This window comes from Caloenas nicobarica, chromosome 22 (genome assembly GCF_036013445.1).
Source record: "Caloenas nicobarica isolate bCalNic1 chromosome 22, bCalNic1.hap1, whole genome shotgun sequence".
NCBI lineage: Eukaryota > Metazoa > Chordata > Aves > Columbiformes > Columbidae > Caloenas > Caloenas nicobarica.
In genome coordinates, this window is record NC_088266.1 from 6,827,088 (window position 1) to 6,844,682 (window position 17,595).

The 17,595-nt window shown below is 45.7% G+C and overlaps 1 protein-coding gene across 1 annotated transcript in view; it reads left to right on the forward strand.

The window, feature by feature from the left end:
- Positions 1-1,187: 1,187 nt before the first annotated feature.
- Positions 1,188-17,595, forward strand: part of PRDM16 (PR/SET domain 16) — a 145,491-nt gene continuing 129,083 nt past the window's right edge. Inside the window, exons 1-2 of the mRNA XM_065650299.1 lie at positions 1,188-1,242; positions 8,446-8,795. Coding sequence (XP_065506371.1) covers positions 1,188-1,242; positions 8,446-8,795 — 405 coding nt within the window. The remainder of the gene's footprint in view (positions 1,243-8,445; positions 8,796-17,595) is intronic.

Consider the following 17,595-nt stretch of genomic DNA (forward strand, 5'->3'; position numbering starts at 1 on the left):
GTCCAGCCCCAGGATGGGGGTCCAGCCCCGGGATGCGGGTGCAGCCCCGGGATGCGGGTGCAGCCCCGGGATGCGGGTCCAGCCCCGGGATGCGGGTCCAGCCCCGGGCTGCGGGTCCAGCCCTGGGATGCGGGTCCAGCCCCGGGATGGGGGTCCTGCCCGCACGGCAGGACCAGCCCAGGGGATTTGGGTACCGGCGGCGATGCAGTGCTGTGTCCTCGTGTGTCCTCGTTCTGGTCACCCTACAGTTTGCTGTCCTTGTGCACAGACAGTGTGTGTTCTTGCAGCTGCCAGTTAGTGCAGTTGTATAAAATCTCCAGAGGTAAAAGCTTCAGCGTCATGTTTGACAACCCTCGGTGTGTCCTCTCCGGGGAGGAGCTCGGGCAGCCTCTTCTGTACAAACAGGGGTTTTCGTGCTGATCTTCACTTGACTTTCAGGTCTGGAAAAAACACGATTCTTGGGCCAAACTGAAGTTGGAGGCTGCTGCAAAAATGTGTCCTTGAGTTTTGTGAATAAAAACTCCATTGGTCGTACACAGCTCTAGGAGGACTCAGCTCGGTGACCGAGTGGGATTTATGTTCTGCCAAGAAGTTTTGAGCTGGAATGGTTTGATTTGGCTGAACCAACACAGACACTGTGCAGTGGATAATTCAGGAGCCTGAGTAGTGACAGGACTGTGCATTCTACTTCTGCTGCTCAAAATTAAAAAGTATGTGAGATAATGATAAAGACTTTCAAAGACTGAATCTTAAAAACTTGACTGGGCTAATTCATTAGAAATAATGCAACAAGTTTTACAGATTTTTTTGGCTTTACAGTAGAAGGGGCAGGTGGTAGAAAATACCCTGAGTACAAGGCAGGCTTGAAATACAAATCTGCTAAATTTGTGCATATCTGATTTTTAAAATATCTATATAGTGTTTAGGGCATTGAGGAAAACACAGTTTGCAGAGTACTGCGTTACTCAGGATGGCAGAACCGATACGAAGCGATTTGTTCCCTGTTCTTTTGCAGAGCTCTGAGTCGGTGAGCTTCGCTGGAATGTTTTGGCCGGGGCCGGCAGACCCCAGCGCTATTGTGGCACGGTGGCGTGTGTGTGTGTGCCCTGCAAACAGAGCTGTGCTCTTGGCACCCACCTCCCGGCTCGGGGCCGCCCGCGCTCGTCGCCGCGGCCCTTTGGCTCGCCATGGCCCGCGCCACCGTCCCCTCCTGCGCTGCCCTCCCCTCCCCGCCCGCGCTACGTTTGTCTGGCCCCCGTTAGGAAACAGAAATTGTTATCGATTAATATTAATATTTAGCGCGTTGGTGCTATAGCAGTTTCCCACTGCTATTAATCTGCTATGTTAATAATGCCCGGACTCCTGTTCTGGACCCTGGGGAACCCACAGTGAGCGGAATGACAATGAGACGGTGACAACAGCCGAAAAGCTTTCGCTTGGCAGAGATGTGAATTCCAATTGCAAGGTCTCCTTTTGGAGACTTACAAACGCTTTATTCTTGTTCTATGGTTTGACATCCAGGACCGAGAGAAATACCCAGCATCGTTTGTTAGTGGTTGGAGAACCAGTCTCACTGCATTTATTTATTTATTCTAAATAGGTAACATTTTTCTTAGCGGAGAATTTATCTTGCAGTCATTTTTAAAGTTCCACTTTACTGCATTTCCAGCAAAGAAATTTCTGTAGAATTGGAGCATTTCTATAATTTTACAGATTTTTTTTTAAAGGGGAGGTATTTTGTAGTGAAACTAAGCAAACCACTGAAAAGCAATAGTGATTTTTTCTTGACGAAGTGGAGCATTTTCTTTAGGCTTTCGTCTCTTCCTTTCCAGATTTTCTTTCTCTTGAATTATTTCTATAGATTCTTCACAAACGTTTGTTATGACTGTATGTGTAATACACTGTACGTTTCTTGTGACGCTTCACTGGAGCTATTATGTTGTAAATAGTTTAGAGACACAAATCCCAAAGGCTAATATTTTTCCAGTGGCTTTAATAATAACATAGTAGAGCTTTTATTTTTCTTATAATAACCTGCTTTATCTACTGCATCCAAATATGCATTGAATTAATTTTTTAACATAGCACAATTGTGGAAATGTCATCTTGAATCCAAATATAAAACAAAATACTGAACACAGAGATCAGGTGAAGTGTAGTTACGGACAAGAACATTCTTGTGAGAGTTTGATTCTAAAAGGATCTTGTGTGGAAATAGTTTTGATGCCTGGTTGAACGAGACTTTTACTGGAAATATAATACTGGCATTTAGTGGAGAGTAATTTGGACACTTTCCCTGCTGGTTTTACTGGAGGAAAATGCGTATTAAGGAACACATTGAAACACTGTCTCAAGCTTTATTCTTCATTTCTGCCAGCAGAAACCCCTTAATAAAAGAAAACACTTAATTTTTTGCTTGAAACCAAAGGTAATTGAAATCCTTACTTCTTGTTCATCTTAGAACCAAGTTCTGAAGCAACTATTTTTTTAGAACATTTATTGAAAAATACATCCCGTTAACTCTTCTGCTCCATACTCAGTCATTCTTACCTCTCATTTCTGATGTAAGGTGTTTTCTGTTTCTTTTTAATAGAAGGATTGGAATCTGTTTTGAGAGGTATAACGACAGCCAAGACAAAGCAGACCATGGATGTGAAACTTGAAGAATTATACAAGTTGAACACAGAAAAGGAGTTCTGTTTGCAAACGTTCAGTTTTTATCTCAGTCCTTTTCACTGGTCCCGTGTCCCCCTGGCCGTCTGTCCCCGGTCAGCCACGGTGCGTGTTCGCCAGGACCGGCCTGGTTGCCAGTGCCGTGCAGCAGCTCCGCGTCCGGCAGGGGCCGCGGGAAGGAATTGCCTGACAGGCTCCGGAATCCTCAGTAGCTTCTTCCTTATTGTCGTTTCTCCACAGCCAATGCAATCACACGCATAGTGGCTGTGGATGGAGGAAAAGCTATTTTTGTACGGCCCCGAAGCATTTAATGCCTCAGTCCCATCCTTAATGAAAGAGAGCTAATTCTTCTCGCCGCGGTTTTGGCACTAATTTGCATCCTTTCTGGCAGAAGGAAACCCAAATATTTTAGACTAGCTTCCAGAGATGGCCTTGCCCTGAATTTAGGTCTTTGGCTTACGTATGGGAACTCTTTGAAGCGTTCCTAATCCCAGCCGCTCGTTTCTTTAGTGCGAAGGCTCCGTGTGTTGGGGGAGGCGTGCCAGTGTGGGTGAGCTGGAGCTGGTGCTTTCACCAGTACGGCCACTGGGAGACCGTTCTGGGTGAACTGGGCAACAGACCCAGCCCAAGTGGGGAGCGGGGTTCTGGTTTTCCATTGTATTTCAGCTGTGGCCATCAGGTGGCAATCTGATCACTGAGATCATTCTCTGTTCCAGGTCTCTGTTTGGGTGGGTGCTGTTTGGTGCTTCCCGGTGTCCTCTGTGATTTACAGATGTGTCCTGGAGGTTTCGCTCTGCTGTTCAGGACAGAGAGGCCGGGCAGTGGGGCTGCTGCACAATCTTGAACGCAGGAAGGCAGCGAATAGGATATAGGTACTTGTTACAACTCACCCCAACTAAATTATAGATGGGTGGCACAATACTCGGGGGTAATGAGCTGGGGCAGCTGTTGGCAGTAGTTAAGCACATACTCACTTAATGGAAGTGTTTGCACTCCTGGCTCAGCTAGGTTGTAATGCTGAGGGTTCATTCCAGCTCTGCTGGTCTACAAATTGGTCATAAAAATGACTATTTTTGCTGATGAAACATACTGAGTGTACAGCAAATAGAGACAGAATCCCGTCACCCAGAGTTGACAACGTCTCGTGTTCCGGAGGTGTGAAATATTCCACGCCTTCTTTCTAACGTAGCGCTAGAGCTGGAATTTGGTTTTCTTTGGTTGTTTTCTTTTCTTCCCTGGGGAATGTTTCTAAAGGAAAATCCACGCAGTGCAGGAGCCTCCACACATTCCATGGAGTTGTAAAGGTGACGGCAGGTCCCGGCTAGTGGGTGTTTTTCTGATGCTACCTTTGATATCATAATAGCCCAATAACAAGCAGTTCTAGACAACAGCGTGGGCTTAATACCTGTATGCACTTCTAAACTTATAGCTAGGAATGAGTTGCAAAGTTTGAATAATTAAGTAAAAAACCTTTCAGCGGCCAATTAATGCCTAAGGGAAAAGAGTGTGTCAGTCTGGCACTGTGGTGTTCAGTCTTAGGTACAAAGTCACAATTCTGTGTGTATATTTCTGTTTGCTTCTCTTTTGCTTGAATTATTTCTTGGGCCTGAGATTCCAGGTTATCTTCTGAGGCAGAGTATGAGTTCAGTGGGTGCTTGTAATTCTTCTCCTTGATGCTTGGAAAACGAAAATACCTGTTTATTACACAGATTAGAAAACAAATACAAAACATGCAAAACAACCCACCTGAAATCTAACGCGTTGTTTCTTTTACCACCATTTCCTTTAACATCAGACTTTCTTTTTCTTTCATTACAGCTGCTAAATAGATTATTCATGAGGCCTCTACCAACACTAAAGCATCACTCTCATTGTTGCAGGAACCTCATTGGTGTCACACAGATTTTAAGCCTATGCCCATATCTGATTATCTGTGGAAACGACCTTTCAATGGGTCTTTTTACTGAGCAATTTTGCTAGTGGGCTTTGGAGGACTAATTTTAGTTTCATGGCCATAACAATAAGGTCAAGTTGTATTTCTGTGCCGCTTTTCAGAGAACCAGACGCTGTGGGTGTTGAAATCCCCGCGGTGAGGAGAGGGGCAGGGTGGGACAGCCGGGTTGTCACCGCACAACCTCCTTCCTGGGGACACTCAGAGATCTGGACGTTGCTCCTAAACTACAAGATGTTCTCTGCTTTTTGGTTTTTTAACCAGCGGTGTTACATCTACAGTAATGGCGAGAGGGGCACTGAGGGTAATAAGCGGTACAACGTGCACTGGGGGCAGTCTGGGAGATTCTGCAGCGCGATGCTCGTAGGACTCTCAGCAACGCAATAATCAGAAATTACAGAGGCTTCATCAATACTGAAGAAGCAGCGTGAGTAGATGGACTTGCCGCAGATGCTTCAGCTCTAATCCAAACTAAACCCCAGCAGCTGCTTTTGCCCCGGCTATTAATAAATCCTACGTGGAAGCCATTGATCTAAATATTTGACAGTGTGACAAACCCAGCGTGCGTACATACGCGTGTTTGGCGGGGCTGCTCGTACGGATGCGTGTGGTATCTCTTGTATCGAGAACTATCATGACCTGAAAAGCTTCCATTTCATCGGCATCTGGTGCCTGTTGGCGGTGGTGATAGCTGAGTTAGCAACTGAAGAGGCAGAAGGAAATATTACCTGTGAGTCGTGATTTCTCCTGAAATACGAGGTCAGTCAGATGTGTGTTTAACTTCAGAGTAAGTTAAAGTAACAGTGTTCAGTAGCGAGGTGTCTTTATACTTATATCATTTGAACATTTTCACAGGTCGTGCTCCAATAAACCTAGTTTTGCTTTTCAACTCAGTTGGAATTCCTATTTCTTAAGTGCAAAAGAGGCTAATCATAGAGTAGAAAATAATTTGACTTGCTAATACTAGGAGAGAAAACATTTACAGCAACCACAAGTATTTTCAGGATTGGGGAGTATATCATACTTATGAAAGCGTGTTTCTGGCGACATGTTTGAGTAAGGAGGTTGCACTTTCTAGCAGAGGAAACATTTGTAAGCTGTAGCAGGCAGTTCTCTGTATTGCTCAAAAGCTGGAGCAAAAAAAATGTTGGCAAAGGAAGCAAAACCCCTCTTCTTTAGTGAAGTCTGCCACCAAATTTCTTAGGCATGAACTCAGGAAAATCTTTATTAGGCATCAAAAAAAATTAGAGGAGGAGATGTCCTTCACACAGAAGGTGTATTCTGAGGAGAGAGAAGAGATGTAGTGTGTGTGTGTATATATATATATATATATATATATATATGTACACATACATACACACCTTAAGCGGAGCCTTACTTTTCCAGCTATTCTTCCCGGATGGTTTCTCTTTGGCAGCAGGCGCTGTGTTCTGTGCTGCAGTGCAAGCTGTAATTTCTGTTGGGTGCCGTTGCCCGATGACATCAGGGTCAGTCATTAATATGCACGGTGGGAGTCCCTCCCGTTCTGCAGGGCCCACAATGAGCCGGTTGTTGGACTTGTTATCATAGTGGAAACTACTGTGCAATGAAAGCACAGTCATGCTGCCTCATGTTTAATTGAGAGATGGCAAATCTGTTCCCAAAATACTTCAGCTACTTGTATGGTATGACAAATGTGTTTTTCTTTTCCCCCTTCATCTGTTTCCCTCCCCCCTTTTTTTCCTTTTTGGATGAAAAAAAGCTGCATTTCCATTACATATGAATGTCGTAGCTTAGCAATCGCCTCCTCTTGGAAAAATCCCCAAACATGATTACCTTCTGAATCTGCAGTTTTCACTCATAAGCTTCCTATCTCTTCTGTATTTCAGGCTCCCTGGGACTTGATTTTTTTTTTTCCTTTAGCATGCTCAGAGCTGCTTGTATAACTTGCTTCTCGAGCGTATTTGGTGTTCATGCTGATGTTTGGCATCATCGGAGTGTTGGGTGGGACCTGCTCAGCGGTGACTTTTGCCTCTGGAGATGGGCCACACCTGGAACAGCTGCGTTCTGGATGCACAAGGCCTGGTTCTCAGCTTATCTGGCTTTGGAATCTTACTTTAACATTTTACCCAACTGCGTTACAACTACGGTTTTCTTGCCAGGTGAACCCCCTGTATTTGGAAGTAGTATCAACTCTGCCTCAGTTTGATATGAGACACGTGAATACCAGTTCATCACATTCAGTTAAAACAGGGTGTTCTAATACGCTAACGAGCACTCTGGTTAATGTGGCAAAAGCTTTGAAGATACATAGTAATTATTTTTTTGTTTCCTAGTAGCTTTTCAGGAAAGGCGTTTGAAATTTACTTTCGCTTAATCTCAAACCATTTGAGTGAAAATGCTCTTTTTCAGTTAGAAATTCCGTTAATGGTTTTGCGCACTGGGAAGTTGGAACTAGATATATATGTGTATGATTTTTCGGGTATAGGAAATAAGAGATATAAGAGCCCAGTTCTGATAAGTCTGTGTTTAAATGGTTTATGATGCCTGGACTACTGTTCACTTAAGTACAGTGTCTGATGTTAAGTGTTGTACTTTGTATGATAAAGATCGTGAAATCTGTAAAAAGCCCTGTTTAGCGCTAAAAATCTGAAGAGGTAAATGCGTCCCAGAGATGAAGTCCATTGTGTTCAGTGGAGGTCCCTTGGAGAATTTCTCTCTGGATTTAGCACTCACTTGGATGATCCTGGAGTCTCCTGGCTGGTTCTCACATAGATAGTTCAAAAAAGTTGTTGAAAAACCACAGATGGTTCAGTCAGGAGTCTGTAAGGGGCTGAAAACACACATTTCAGTGAAAGATATTCTATCCTATGTAGCTCATTGAAGAGGTTAAGAGGTGACATCCTCAAAAATTGAAAAGGGAGAGATGCTGACTGCAGAAGGTAAAAAGGAGGCAGACGGCTGGCCGGGAGAGAGGGGACAAAGGGGTTTAGAATTCCTGCCGGCCGCGCCGGAGCTGGGGGCTGTGCCCGGGGGGACCAGCCCTTGGCCCCTGGCGGCGGTGGCTGCTTGTTGGGCCTGGAAGTAGCAGGGGGCAGCCTAAGAGAGAGCCCACGTACCGCCTCCTGCTCCTGGAACGGTGCGGAGTCGTCCTTAGTCTGGGTGCTGCAGGTCCAGCTCTTCTCAGCTTTCCCTTTGGCTGCCGTAGCACCGTTACAACCCAGGTCCCCGTCCTGCGGAGCTCAGTGGAACAGTATCTGTGCTGTGCTTGAGAGTGTAGTTTAAAATGCTCACTCTTCAAGCACGTGGGACGTACCAGTCGTAAAACAGCATCGCAAACTAGTGATGCTTTTGTCGTACTGCCAAGGGACGTTGCTGAGGTGCAGCTGGACGGTCACATCAGCCACGGCTTCTGTCGTGTGACGCATTGAGCCCAAGAAACCCAAGCACTCAGCAGACAGTCCCTGTCAAACTTAAGTCGTATTTTACCTTAATTTCTCTTTTAACTCCTCTGCAAAATATACTGAGCCAGCTAAAACAATAAATGGTCAGAGGGAGCTTTGAGCAGCTCTGCTGTGTGTTCTTCCCTCTTTCTGCCGTTGCTGTCTGGTGAGCACCCGCCCCACCGTTCACCTCCGTCGCATCTCCACAGCACTGAGTATTGCGCAGCCAGGATGCATATTCTTACCTGAGTTCTGTAGGTGAAAATGACCTTTTTTCTGCCGCTGCTTCTGTCCGTAAAGCACGCGAGCTAGGCTTTATGAAACTATGTCCCAAGAAGAGATTAACTGATGTTCACGTGAGTATTTCAGTGTGTTTTGTTCTGCTGTTTCCCCTTTTAGGTGACAGCGAGATTGTAAATAATATGTACGAGACCGACCCTGATCTCCTTGCTGGCGAAAGTGCAGAGGAGGAAACAGAGGACAGTATTATGTCCCCCATTCCGGTCGGACCTCCGTCACCCTTTCCCACCAGCGAGGACTTCACTCCCAAGGAGGGCTCACCCTATGAAGCTCCCGTCTACATTCCTGATGACATTCCAATCCCACCAGATTTTGAACTCAGAGAATCTTCGATTCCAGGGGCAGGGCTAGGGATCTGGGCCAAAAAGAAGATTGAAGTTGGGGAAAGATTTGGACCCTATATGGCAATACAGAGGAGCACATTAAAGGAAACAAACTTTGGATGGGAGGTAAGCGTGTTGAATGTGATAATCCCATTCGTTTGTCTTCTGTGCAAACTGTTGGTAAAGCTCCATCAAGCCCCGACCGGCCTGGGGGCAGAAGCGGTGACTTTGCTAATGCCATATTTCCCTGCCTTACTTTGCATCCCTGATTTCGTGCAGTATTTAAAAAGCAGCAGAAATCCTTTTTAAGACGGCTTCTTGGGCTACGAATACTGCTCTAGCACCATTTTAGAAGGTTGGTTTTAAATGATGTTGGGTCACTTCTTAAAGTGCTTGTCATTTCCAAATTGTGTTCAGAACTTGTCGCAATGGAAGGAATATGATTAGTCGCATCATGTTTTGTAGTTGGCTGTGTTACCTTTGACTTGCAGTCCATGTTAGCTGTGCAGGCGTTATTAACTGGTCATAGAAAAATCGCGTGTACCCATTAACAGCCTAGATGTTCTTGAGTTCTTGTTCTGCAGTGAAGATAAAGAAATGTGAAAGTCATTTTTCCCTGAGAGCTGAACAAACCCCAAGGTTCAATAGGAAAACTACCACTATCCGAGAGCTCAGTGTGCTGTCCTGGGCTGTTCTGCAGCAGGAAGTGTCTGAAGAGCTAAAATCAGAGTTCGGTGGGATGAGCCGTTTCCTTTTCTCTCCCACCCAATGCAGGCAAAGGGAAATTCAGCCGAGAGGTTCGATCCCCTCTCCCCCGGCCCATGGCAGCTTGTCTTTGTGTTGGCTTCTTTCTGGGGAATGGCATGACAGAATGTTTGCTTGTTGTTACTGTATGAGCTTCAAAACGTGGGGCTTTTTGGAAAAAAAAAAAAAAAAAAAAAATCTCTGTTACTATCCTGGCAATACTTGTCAGCTTGGGGGGCGAGGGATCCGAGGCAGCTTGAGATCCCTGATGTGCTGGTGGCATCGAGGTCTCTCTGAAACAAAGCACGCTCTTCCTCTGGGAATGCAGGGTGCTGATTATTTGCAGGCTGCAATGTGGAACTGGCTCCTCCCGAAAGCTGAATTCTCTTTTTCTGAACCTAGCATTTATAGGTGGCTTTTTTTAAAAAAAAAAACCCTTTTTTTGGAAAAAAGTGCTATCCTCCTTGGCTGCTAGAACTCAGACCACATTTGACTAATACAGATCTTTTTTTCTATGACCGTGGCAAAACTTTGTCCTTGTGTTTTATATTTGTGATAAAAGTTTGTATTTACATCCATGTTTTTAAGATATGTTCCCTATGTCCATTCCGCACTGAATGCCGGTCGTGGTATCAGCCGTATCTGTTAACTTCAGTCTGCGTTGACCTTGCGATACTATTTATTTTTGTAGCGCAATTGAACAAACTTTCTTTCCGTGTGGAACTTCTCCGGTTCCAGCGGCGTTCGTCTGTTCTCTGGGTTGGCTCCGCACCTGAAGGGAAGGACGATGTGTCCTCAGGCACCCGACACTGTCTCTTTTGACCTTGTCCTTGCAGACGCCTCTTGGAGTTTTCCACTTCCCAGTACGTTTAAAGGAAGTTCAGAAATCGGGTTTTAATCCCTCAGTCTCTCCACCGTTTCACTTGGGAACAACATACCCAGATACCTCGAGGTGCTGGACGGGAGTTGTTGCCGTACAAACCACCTCTGCCTGTGCGCTGCTTTCTGAGCTGTCTCCTGTGATTTTAAGGGTGGAAGAGCCTTAAAGATGTTCCAGGCAGCTTTACGGGATGTCACTCGTGCTAGAGAATTGTAGCTTGGGACATGTTTCCATCTCTGCTAATAAAATGGAGCAGGCAGACAATTGGCAGCAAGAGAAAAAAAGAAAAGGGGAGGAGTTTTTTGTCACCCTGTAATTTGTTGATGAGACTTTTGCCTCTGTGTGTTGGTTCTTAGAACAGCGGTGAATCTGACAACTGTAGTTGTTGGCGTGTTCCTTGTGCAGTTTGACGTTATTTTTTGGCAATAGTTCTCTGTAACTTGTAGTTTTGACTTGCAGTGACTTGAAAGCCGGTGTAAGACTTGTCATAATGCCTTATTGCTGGCTAATTGAGATATTACTGGTGTGCTTGAATTGCCCGGCCTGTTAGTTACGTTAGGATTTTTGCTTCAGGAGAGATGTGCTCTTCACACCTTACTGTCTTGTTTCTTTATGTGTGTTTCCTCCAACATTTGCTTCGTGGAATATGTTAAAATATTCTTTAAATTAAACCACACCTGTTATTCAAGGTTTGGTTTTTTCTCCCGTGGGCCGGCAGTGAGCGATTCGTGCTCATTTCATCAAAATCAGTGCAATGCGCCGGTCTGGCGGCCGCCGGCGCTCAGAGGTGCTGCAGTGTTGGCACGGGATGCCGCGCCCCGTGTTCCCCCCGCGCCCCGGCACTCCTGTGCTGCCCGTGTCCGTCCACCTTTTTCCCTTAAAAGACACCACCCAAACTAAAAGCCGTGTGATTATTTAGTGTGACACGATTGCATTTCTGCTCTGCTCTCCTGATCCTATTACTTCCTTGCCTGCTGACACAGAACATACCATTCTGAGTCCCCCAAATAAATCACAGCGTGTTTTCACTTTATTGCCTCTGGGACTTAAGAAAAAAAATCACGTAATGATTTTGATCACTTTGTTGAGTAAATAATGATATTTATCATAGCGCTGTTTAATTTGCTAACTGGGAGAAGAATGGGAATCACATCCTGGAGGGAAATTTAGCAACTGAATTCTGGGGACTTGGGAAGCAATCAGATATGCTTTTAGCTCAGTTTGCTTCGCAGGGTAAATACCATTAATAAAATATAGTTATTAGTTCCTTTGTTTTAATTTATATTTTAAGAGAGATTATTTGCTGAAACACAAGAGACTTCGCTTGCAGTGCAGTGTAGGAAGCAGGCTGCTTATTTACCTGTGAAAAATAAGTGCTCTCATGTAATACTTTAGGGCGATGATAGAAGCTATTCCCTGAAAGACAAATAACTGTGGAAAAAAAAAGATGCAGCAGGAGCGTTCGTGGCCCCACAGCTCTGCCCGTGGAAAACTCTGCTGGTTTTTGAACACGCGTCATAGCGTCAGCGATTCATAGCAGTTCAGCCTCCCTGCTCCCGCAAAATAGAGTATTTAAATTCTGGTGCGCGTATGTCTCTGTTTCATTATTTATTTTGTTTGTTTTCTAGAAATACTCAAAAGTGCCATGGAAAATTTACTTGACACAACTGGCCTTGATTTCTGAGAGGAGAACTATAATGTATTTCCTCAAGTTTTAGAAATATTGAAGTAGGAAGGAGACTCTAAACGTCCTTTTAACTGTGACGGGTTTGTCATGCTTCCTAGTTTAGTTAAAAGAATGCGCAGCCCGAATTCCCTCTTCTCCCTTTGAAAGCTGGCACGGTTTGTTAAAGAGGCGTGTTCTGGTCTGTCCTGTCTCTGAACAAAAGACGCCAACAGGAGTATGAATCCTTTAAATGAGCAGAGAAATCCCCGACCTGTCCGCACTCATCTCTCGCTGACGTTCTCTCAGCTTTCAGACTGAAAGGATGTGATGACATTTCCTTGCAGTTTTTCTTCATGTGTCTTCTGATTCATTCGTTTTCTCTGGCCTCTGCCTTTCCCTTTGGCTGGAGAGCGATGTTCCTGTACCAGCTGCTGCTTCCAAACTGCGTCTGATGCTCTCGCAGGGAATGAGCAGCCTCGGGAACGGCTGGAGAACGGTGCGCGCGGAAAACACGGCCCAGGCGAGGTTACCTCGCAGGTTCTCAAAGCTTTGTTTGGCTAGAATAATTCCAAAAAAGAATCTATGGCTTCACAAGGTAAACGGAACGTAAGAGCACTCCGGGACTTCCCAAATGTGCCCTTTGCCGCTAGCAGGCATCCCCAGTGAGCATGTATACGTGCGTGCCTTGTATAACTGCAGATCAGCTTTTGCTTTAGACGGGAAGCGTGCACTTCAGCGAAAAAAACGAATCTCAAGGAGGAAAAAGAACTTGCTGAGCTCTAAATATTCTAAACCCGTGCGATTTTGGGCCAGTTGAGTCACTCAGCTTTGTACGTGTGAGATACTGTCCCCTTGCCAGGGAACAACCGTGGTGAGAACATCACCGCGGGGATTTCTGCACCGGGCGCTTCGTTGTGCCGGTCGGGACCATCGCGCGAAGGGGAAGCGGCAGCTCCAGGTCCCGTCGATTGTTGGGCTGTTTCCTACGCCTGGTATGAAACCGCCGCCAGGAGACGCGCTGCTGGGCAACGCTCCCCAAAGAGGAGCGGCACAGGAAAGCGGGGAGGGCTGCGGGAAAACCGCTCGTCGTACCGAAGGCAAAGTCCCGTGCTCTGCAACTGCATCTGTTGGGGGGTGATTTATTAATCTCAAGGCTGGATGAAAAAAGAAAAATGCACCTTATGATATCCGAGTGAAATGACCGAAATTTGTACCATTTTTTTGGTGTTTCATCAAATGCTTCGAGTTGGGGTTAAAAGAGTAAGTCTTTTTTAGGCCCAAGAATGCCAAGATATCTTGCTCTATCTTAGGCACTTCTCTAAAACATGGGTATATAAGGAATAAAGAAAAAAAAGAAGAGACAGGGGAAGGGAATGACTAAGAATACCTCCTGATATTTCTCCTTTATTTCCATAAGGGGTAATAACTCATGAGCAATCCGGCAGAGGGCACTTTCTTTAAATAGAACATTCTGATTCACAAGCAGAAAAAGGAAATAAATATTTTCTTTTCGTTTTCGAGAGACATCCATGAATACCCGCTTCTGAAACAGTATTTTATCATCCGCACTTAAAAAAAAAAAAAAAAAAAAAAAGGAAAAATTAAAAACGGAGGAAAAGCAAATCCCACAAATAGCTCAGTGGTGACCAGAGGGTTTGAAAAATAGCTCATTCGTTGTCAAAAGCCGTGCAGGGTACAGGGCACTGCTGCTCAGCTGGAATGTGAACCTTCATAGAAACCCAACCTTTATTTTGTGCGTTCCCAGGAAAGCCTGGCTGGTGGGGCACCGGAACACTGGAGGCTTTTGTGAAGGGAACAGTCAGTAAGTTGGAGTTAAACACAAATACACGTGGGACTTGAAAGGAGGCATCATTTTATGGACTCTTAGAGTTGTAGAATCATGGAATAGTTTGGGTTGAAGGACCTTCCCAGCTCCCCCAGTCCAGCCTGCCATGGGCAGGGACATCTGCAGCAGCTCAGGTTGCTCAGAGCCCCGGCTGGCCCGGCCCGGGGTGTCTCCAGGGTGGCGTTTGTCCCAGCAAGGTGTGAAGCTCCGTCTGAGTCACATTTAGGACACCGAGTCTGCAGGAGCAGCTCTGGTGTCCAGACAATGTGCAGAGTTGGCTGAAAGGAGCATTTCCCCGCACCGGAGTGGCTTTGGAAATGTCATTACCGATCTTGAGCTTTATTTCTTGAGTTGTGACTCAGACCGGCTGCTTTGCAAAGCGTCCTTGTGTAGAATACCCACCTCGACTCGTTTGTGCATCTCTCTTCATGTCCAGGTTCTCTCCCCTCTCTGAAAGCAAATGGAGAACAAGATGGTCCAAGGCGCAGGCCCAAGTGGGAGCTGCTCGGTGTCCTCGGGTTCAGGCCGTGGCAGTCTGCTGGGACCGTTTAATGTGTTTGCACTGCTCAGAGACGTGCACGTTCAAGTGGGGCGTGTAAATAAAGGAGAGGCGTCTCTCACGACACAGGCGATCTGCGTACACGTCGGGGAGCACAGGCTGCAGAGCGGTGCGTCAGAACTTGCCATCGCTTACTCTCTTTGCCCCAGAAATGCACAAAAGCTGCTTAAAAACAATAGTGCTTTTGGCTGCAGGGTGTTTGCACCCAGCTGTCCCGCCTGTGCTCTTCAGCGAGGCTTCTTTAGGCCGCTCTTGGCAACGTGCTGCTGGCGAAGCGGACCTCCGTGTGTCCTGGCAGCAACGTGAGGTCCTGCGAGTGCTGCCGCAGTCCGGAGCCCTGATCTCCGAGAACCACCTTTGTGTTTAATGCATTTCAAAACCTTGCTGGTGCAGAAGCTGCAGCGTCCAGCCCGCCCGTGCCTGCCTTGTGCCGAGGCGTTTTGCTCGGCGCGCACAAGTGGGTATTTTCTCCCTTTTGATCTGATTAGCGAGCAGTATGTTTCTTCACTTTCAGATAATGCCTGGGCAAGTCATTGCTTTAATTGTACATCTCATTGTGTCATCCCTGTTCAATCATGTTCAAAAATACCTACATTTCACCCTTGTCCCCCACCTCCCTTTTCCCATTTAGATCTCACTGAAGTCCATTCTACCTTATCAGCACAGTAATTTCATGAGCAGAGCTTGGATTTCTGCCGTTTAGGCCCCGGCCATTGTCTGTCGCAGCTGCAGTCAAGATAAACCCTCACCCAGAACAAAGTTGGAATGACCTTTTACAAGCAGAATCTGCCTTGTTTCCCTCCAGACTAATTTATCAGCCTTCATTTCAGCCCAGTCTCTCAGCAGAGGCCTGAAAGAACATTACAGAGAGCATGAATGAACAGGGGGATTAAGATGCTTGGCTAGTCCCTCTTTTTCATCAGACACCTTCTGGATTTACTGAGATGTAAGCTGTAAATGACCGTAAGTGGTGAACTGCCTTAAACTTGGAGGAAGGGGAAGGGAAGAGGCGGGGGGAATCGCCAAAGCCAAATGTTTGGAAAAGAAGAGTGATGTGGGGAACAGGATAAACCTCTGTCCTGAAGGCAGGAAGTGGCGGGTCTGAGCAGGACTGGAGTTGCCCCAGCTCTGCTGCCCGTTCCATGGGGCTCCGCGCTGGGATTTAGATCCAATTTGTTGATTTAAAGCAAATTTTAAAAACTGGTTTACATATGTATGTACTAAAAGTATTTTTGTGCAGCAGACTGGCAGAAATTTCATTGGGAGCATGACTTTAACGCCACAGGAGCTGAAATTTTTTCGAAGTGAACTTGATAAGTGTCAAAGAGCCCGATATGAAAGAAAAGATCCACTTTTAGCTGACAACAGCCACAGTCCAAGAGACTTGCTGCGAGGAAGGGAATAAATATTTGTGTTGTGAAGGAGGGGAGAGTTGTCAGCTGTAGTTTGGGTGAATGTCCTGTCTGTACAACGCAGGCAGCTGTTGTCAGCTTTAGTGGAACTGGATGATCCCACTCCTAATGCTGTAAGACATAGATATATTTTAGTGCTTACACCTTGTAGCTTTCTTCATCTTTTATGTAGTGAAAGAAAGGGTTGTTTAACAACTTCGAAACCTTGCTGTTAACTCACAAGCTGCTCAGTGCAGGGGGGGAAATCCTCGTCTGTAGAACTGGACTCATTGTGGTGGATTACTTTAATTGTGTTGACTTGAAAGCTTTTGCACGGGAAGAATTAAAGACGGCTCCAGTGAGTTCGCCTTTGATACTGGTCGTAGTGGTGAGTACTGGTGCTGTTATTGCGTGCGGATCTTGTACCGTCAGTGGAGGAACGGGGACGAAGCACCAAGGCTGGGAAGCTGCCGTGGTGCTGATGTGCACGCGGAATGGGCCCAAATTCAGTGTTTTGGGGTGATAACAAATGACATCAAGGGGGATATTTCTTGTGACCTTAGGAAGATGTTGAGTCTTCGTTCCCTGCTCTCATGTTAGTGCTGGACCGGTATTGCTATTGCAAATCTCATTTTCAACTCCTTGTTATTTCTGTGGGGTTTGGACCCAAGCCAACATTCACAGTGTAAATTCTCATCTTGCCTGCAGTTTATTACAAGATTTTGTGGTAATCTGCTGGAAATTTCAGATTTAGAAATTTGAGCCAAAGTGACTGCTTTTCCTGCCTTTTTCTGTTTTTCAAAGTTGCTTCATTTTCTAAAGGGCTTGTGTGTGTGATATATGGCAGTAAATGCATGTGTAAATTTACTGCTTACTCTAAACTGTAATTGGCAAGAGTAAGAATGTAGCAAATTCAGAATGTGAGTGATAAAATACTGATACCGTATTCTTTAATTTATTACCTGTATTATCCACACTCCACGTTTTCCACTCGGTTCTCTCTCCTTCATGAGTTGTGTTTTCACTGGACTGGCATTTTCCTCCTCTGATGAATTAACTGTCAATTGAAGTTAGTGAGATAAATCAAAACAAATGGACACCCTGCTCCATATTGACTTTCTCACTGCCTGGTCCTGAAAACCACTTTCTGAGCACCGTGCTGCTATTCCGCTCACTTGGTTCTAAGCAAATGTACAAGAAAGAAGGAATTGGGTGAGGTAGGTGCTTAACAGCCATCAATTACATTTTCTCTATCTTGGTTTTATCTGGGATCTTGTCAACAGTGAGATCCGTGCCATTTGCCTGCAGAGAAGACGCTTGGCGTTGTGTCAGAAAACGAGATGTTAAATGGCTCTCAGGAAGCACACGTTGATGTTTATGTCTTTTAAAATGTGGTTTAATCTACACTAGGAAAGAGGTTTTGGAATAACTGCGACAGTTTAAGTAAAAAGGAGGACACTGTTTTATCAGCACGGGCTTTGTGCAGACACCCTAACAGACACAAGTCTCTAGTCTGAGTCCAGGGAGGTTTATTCACGTTTGCTGTGGGAATTTTCTGCAGGTGGTTACACAGTCGTTGGGCAGGGGACTCCAAGATGTCGAGGTCTTGACTTTCATCCCAAGATAGCAGAGCTGTTTCTAGCCTGGTTTATTCTCTTTGTGCAAGTGGGTGGGTGATGATCAGGCACCCACAGCCAGGATCCTCCGCGTCCCTGGTTACACAAAACCGCGCTGAAGCGACACGGAAAAGAGACCTGGAATACGGGCACGTTTGAGACTCTTGTCCCTTGCAGACATGGCAAAGCTTTCGCAGTAAAGAACACGTGGTTGCATAGGTACA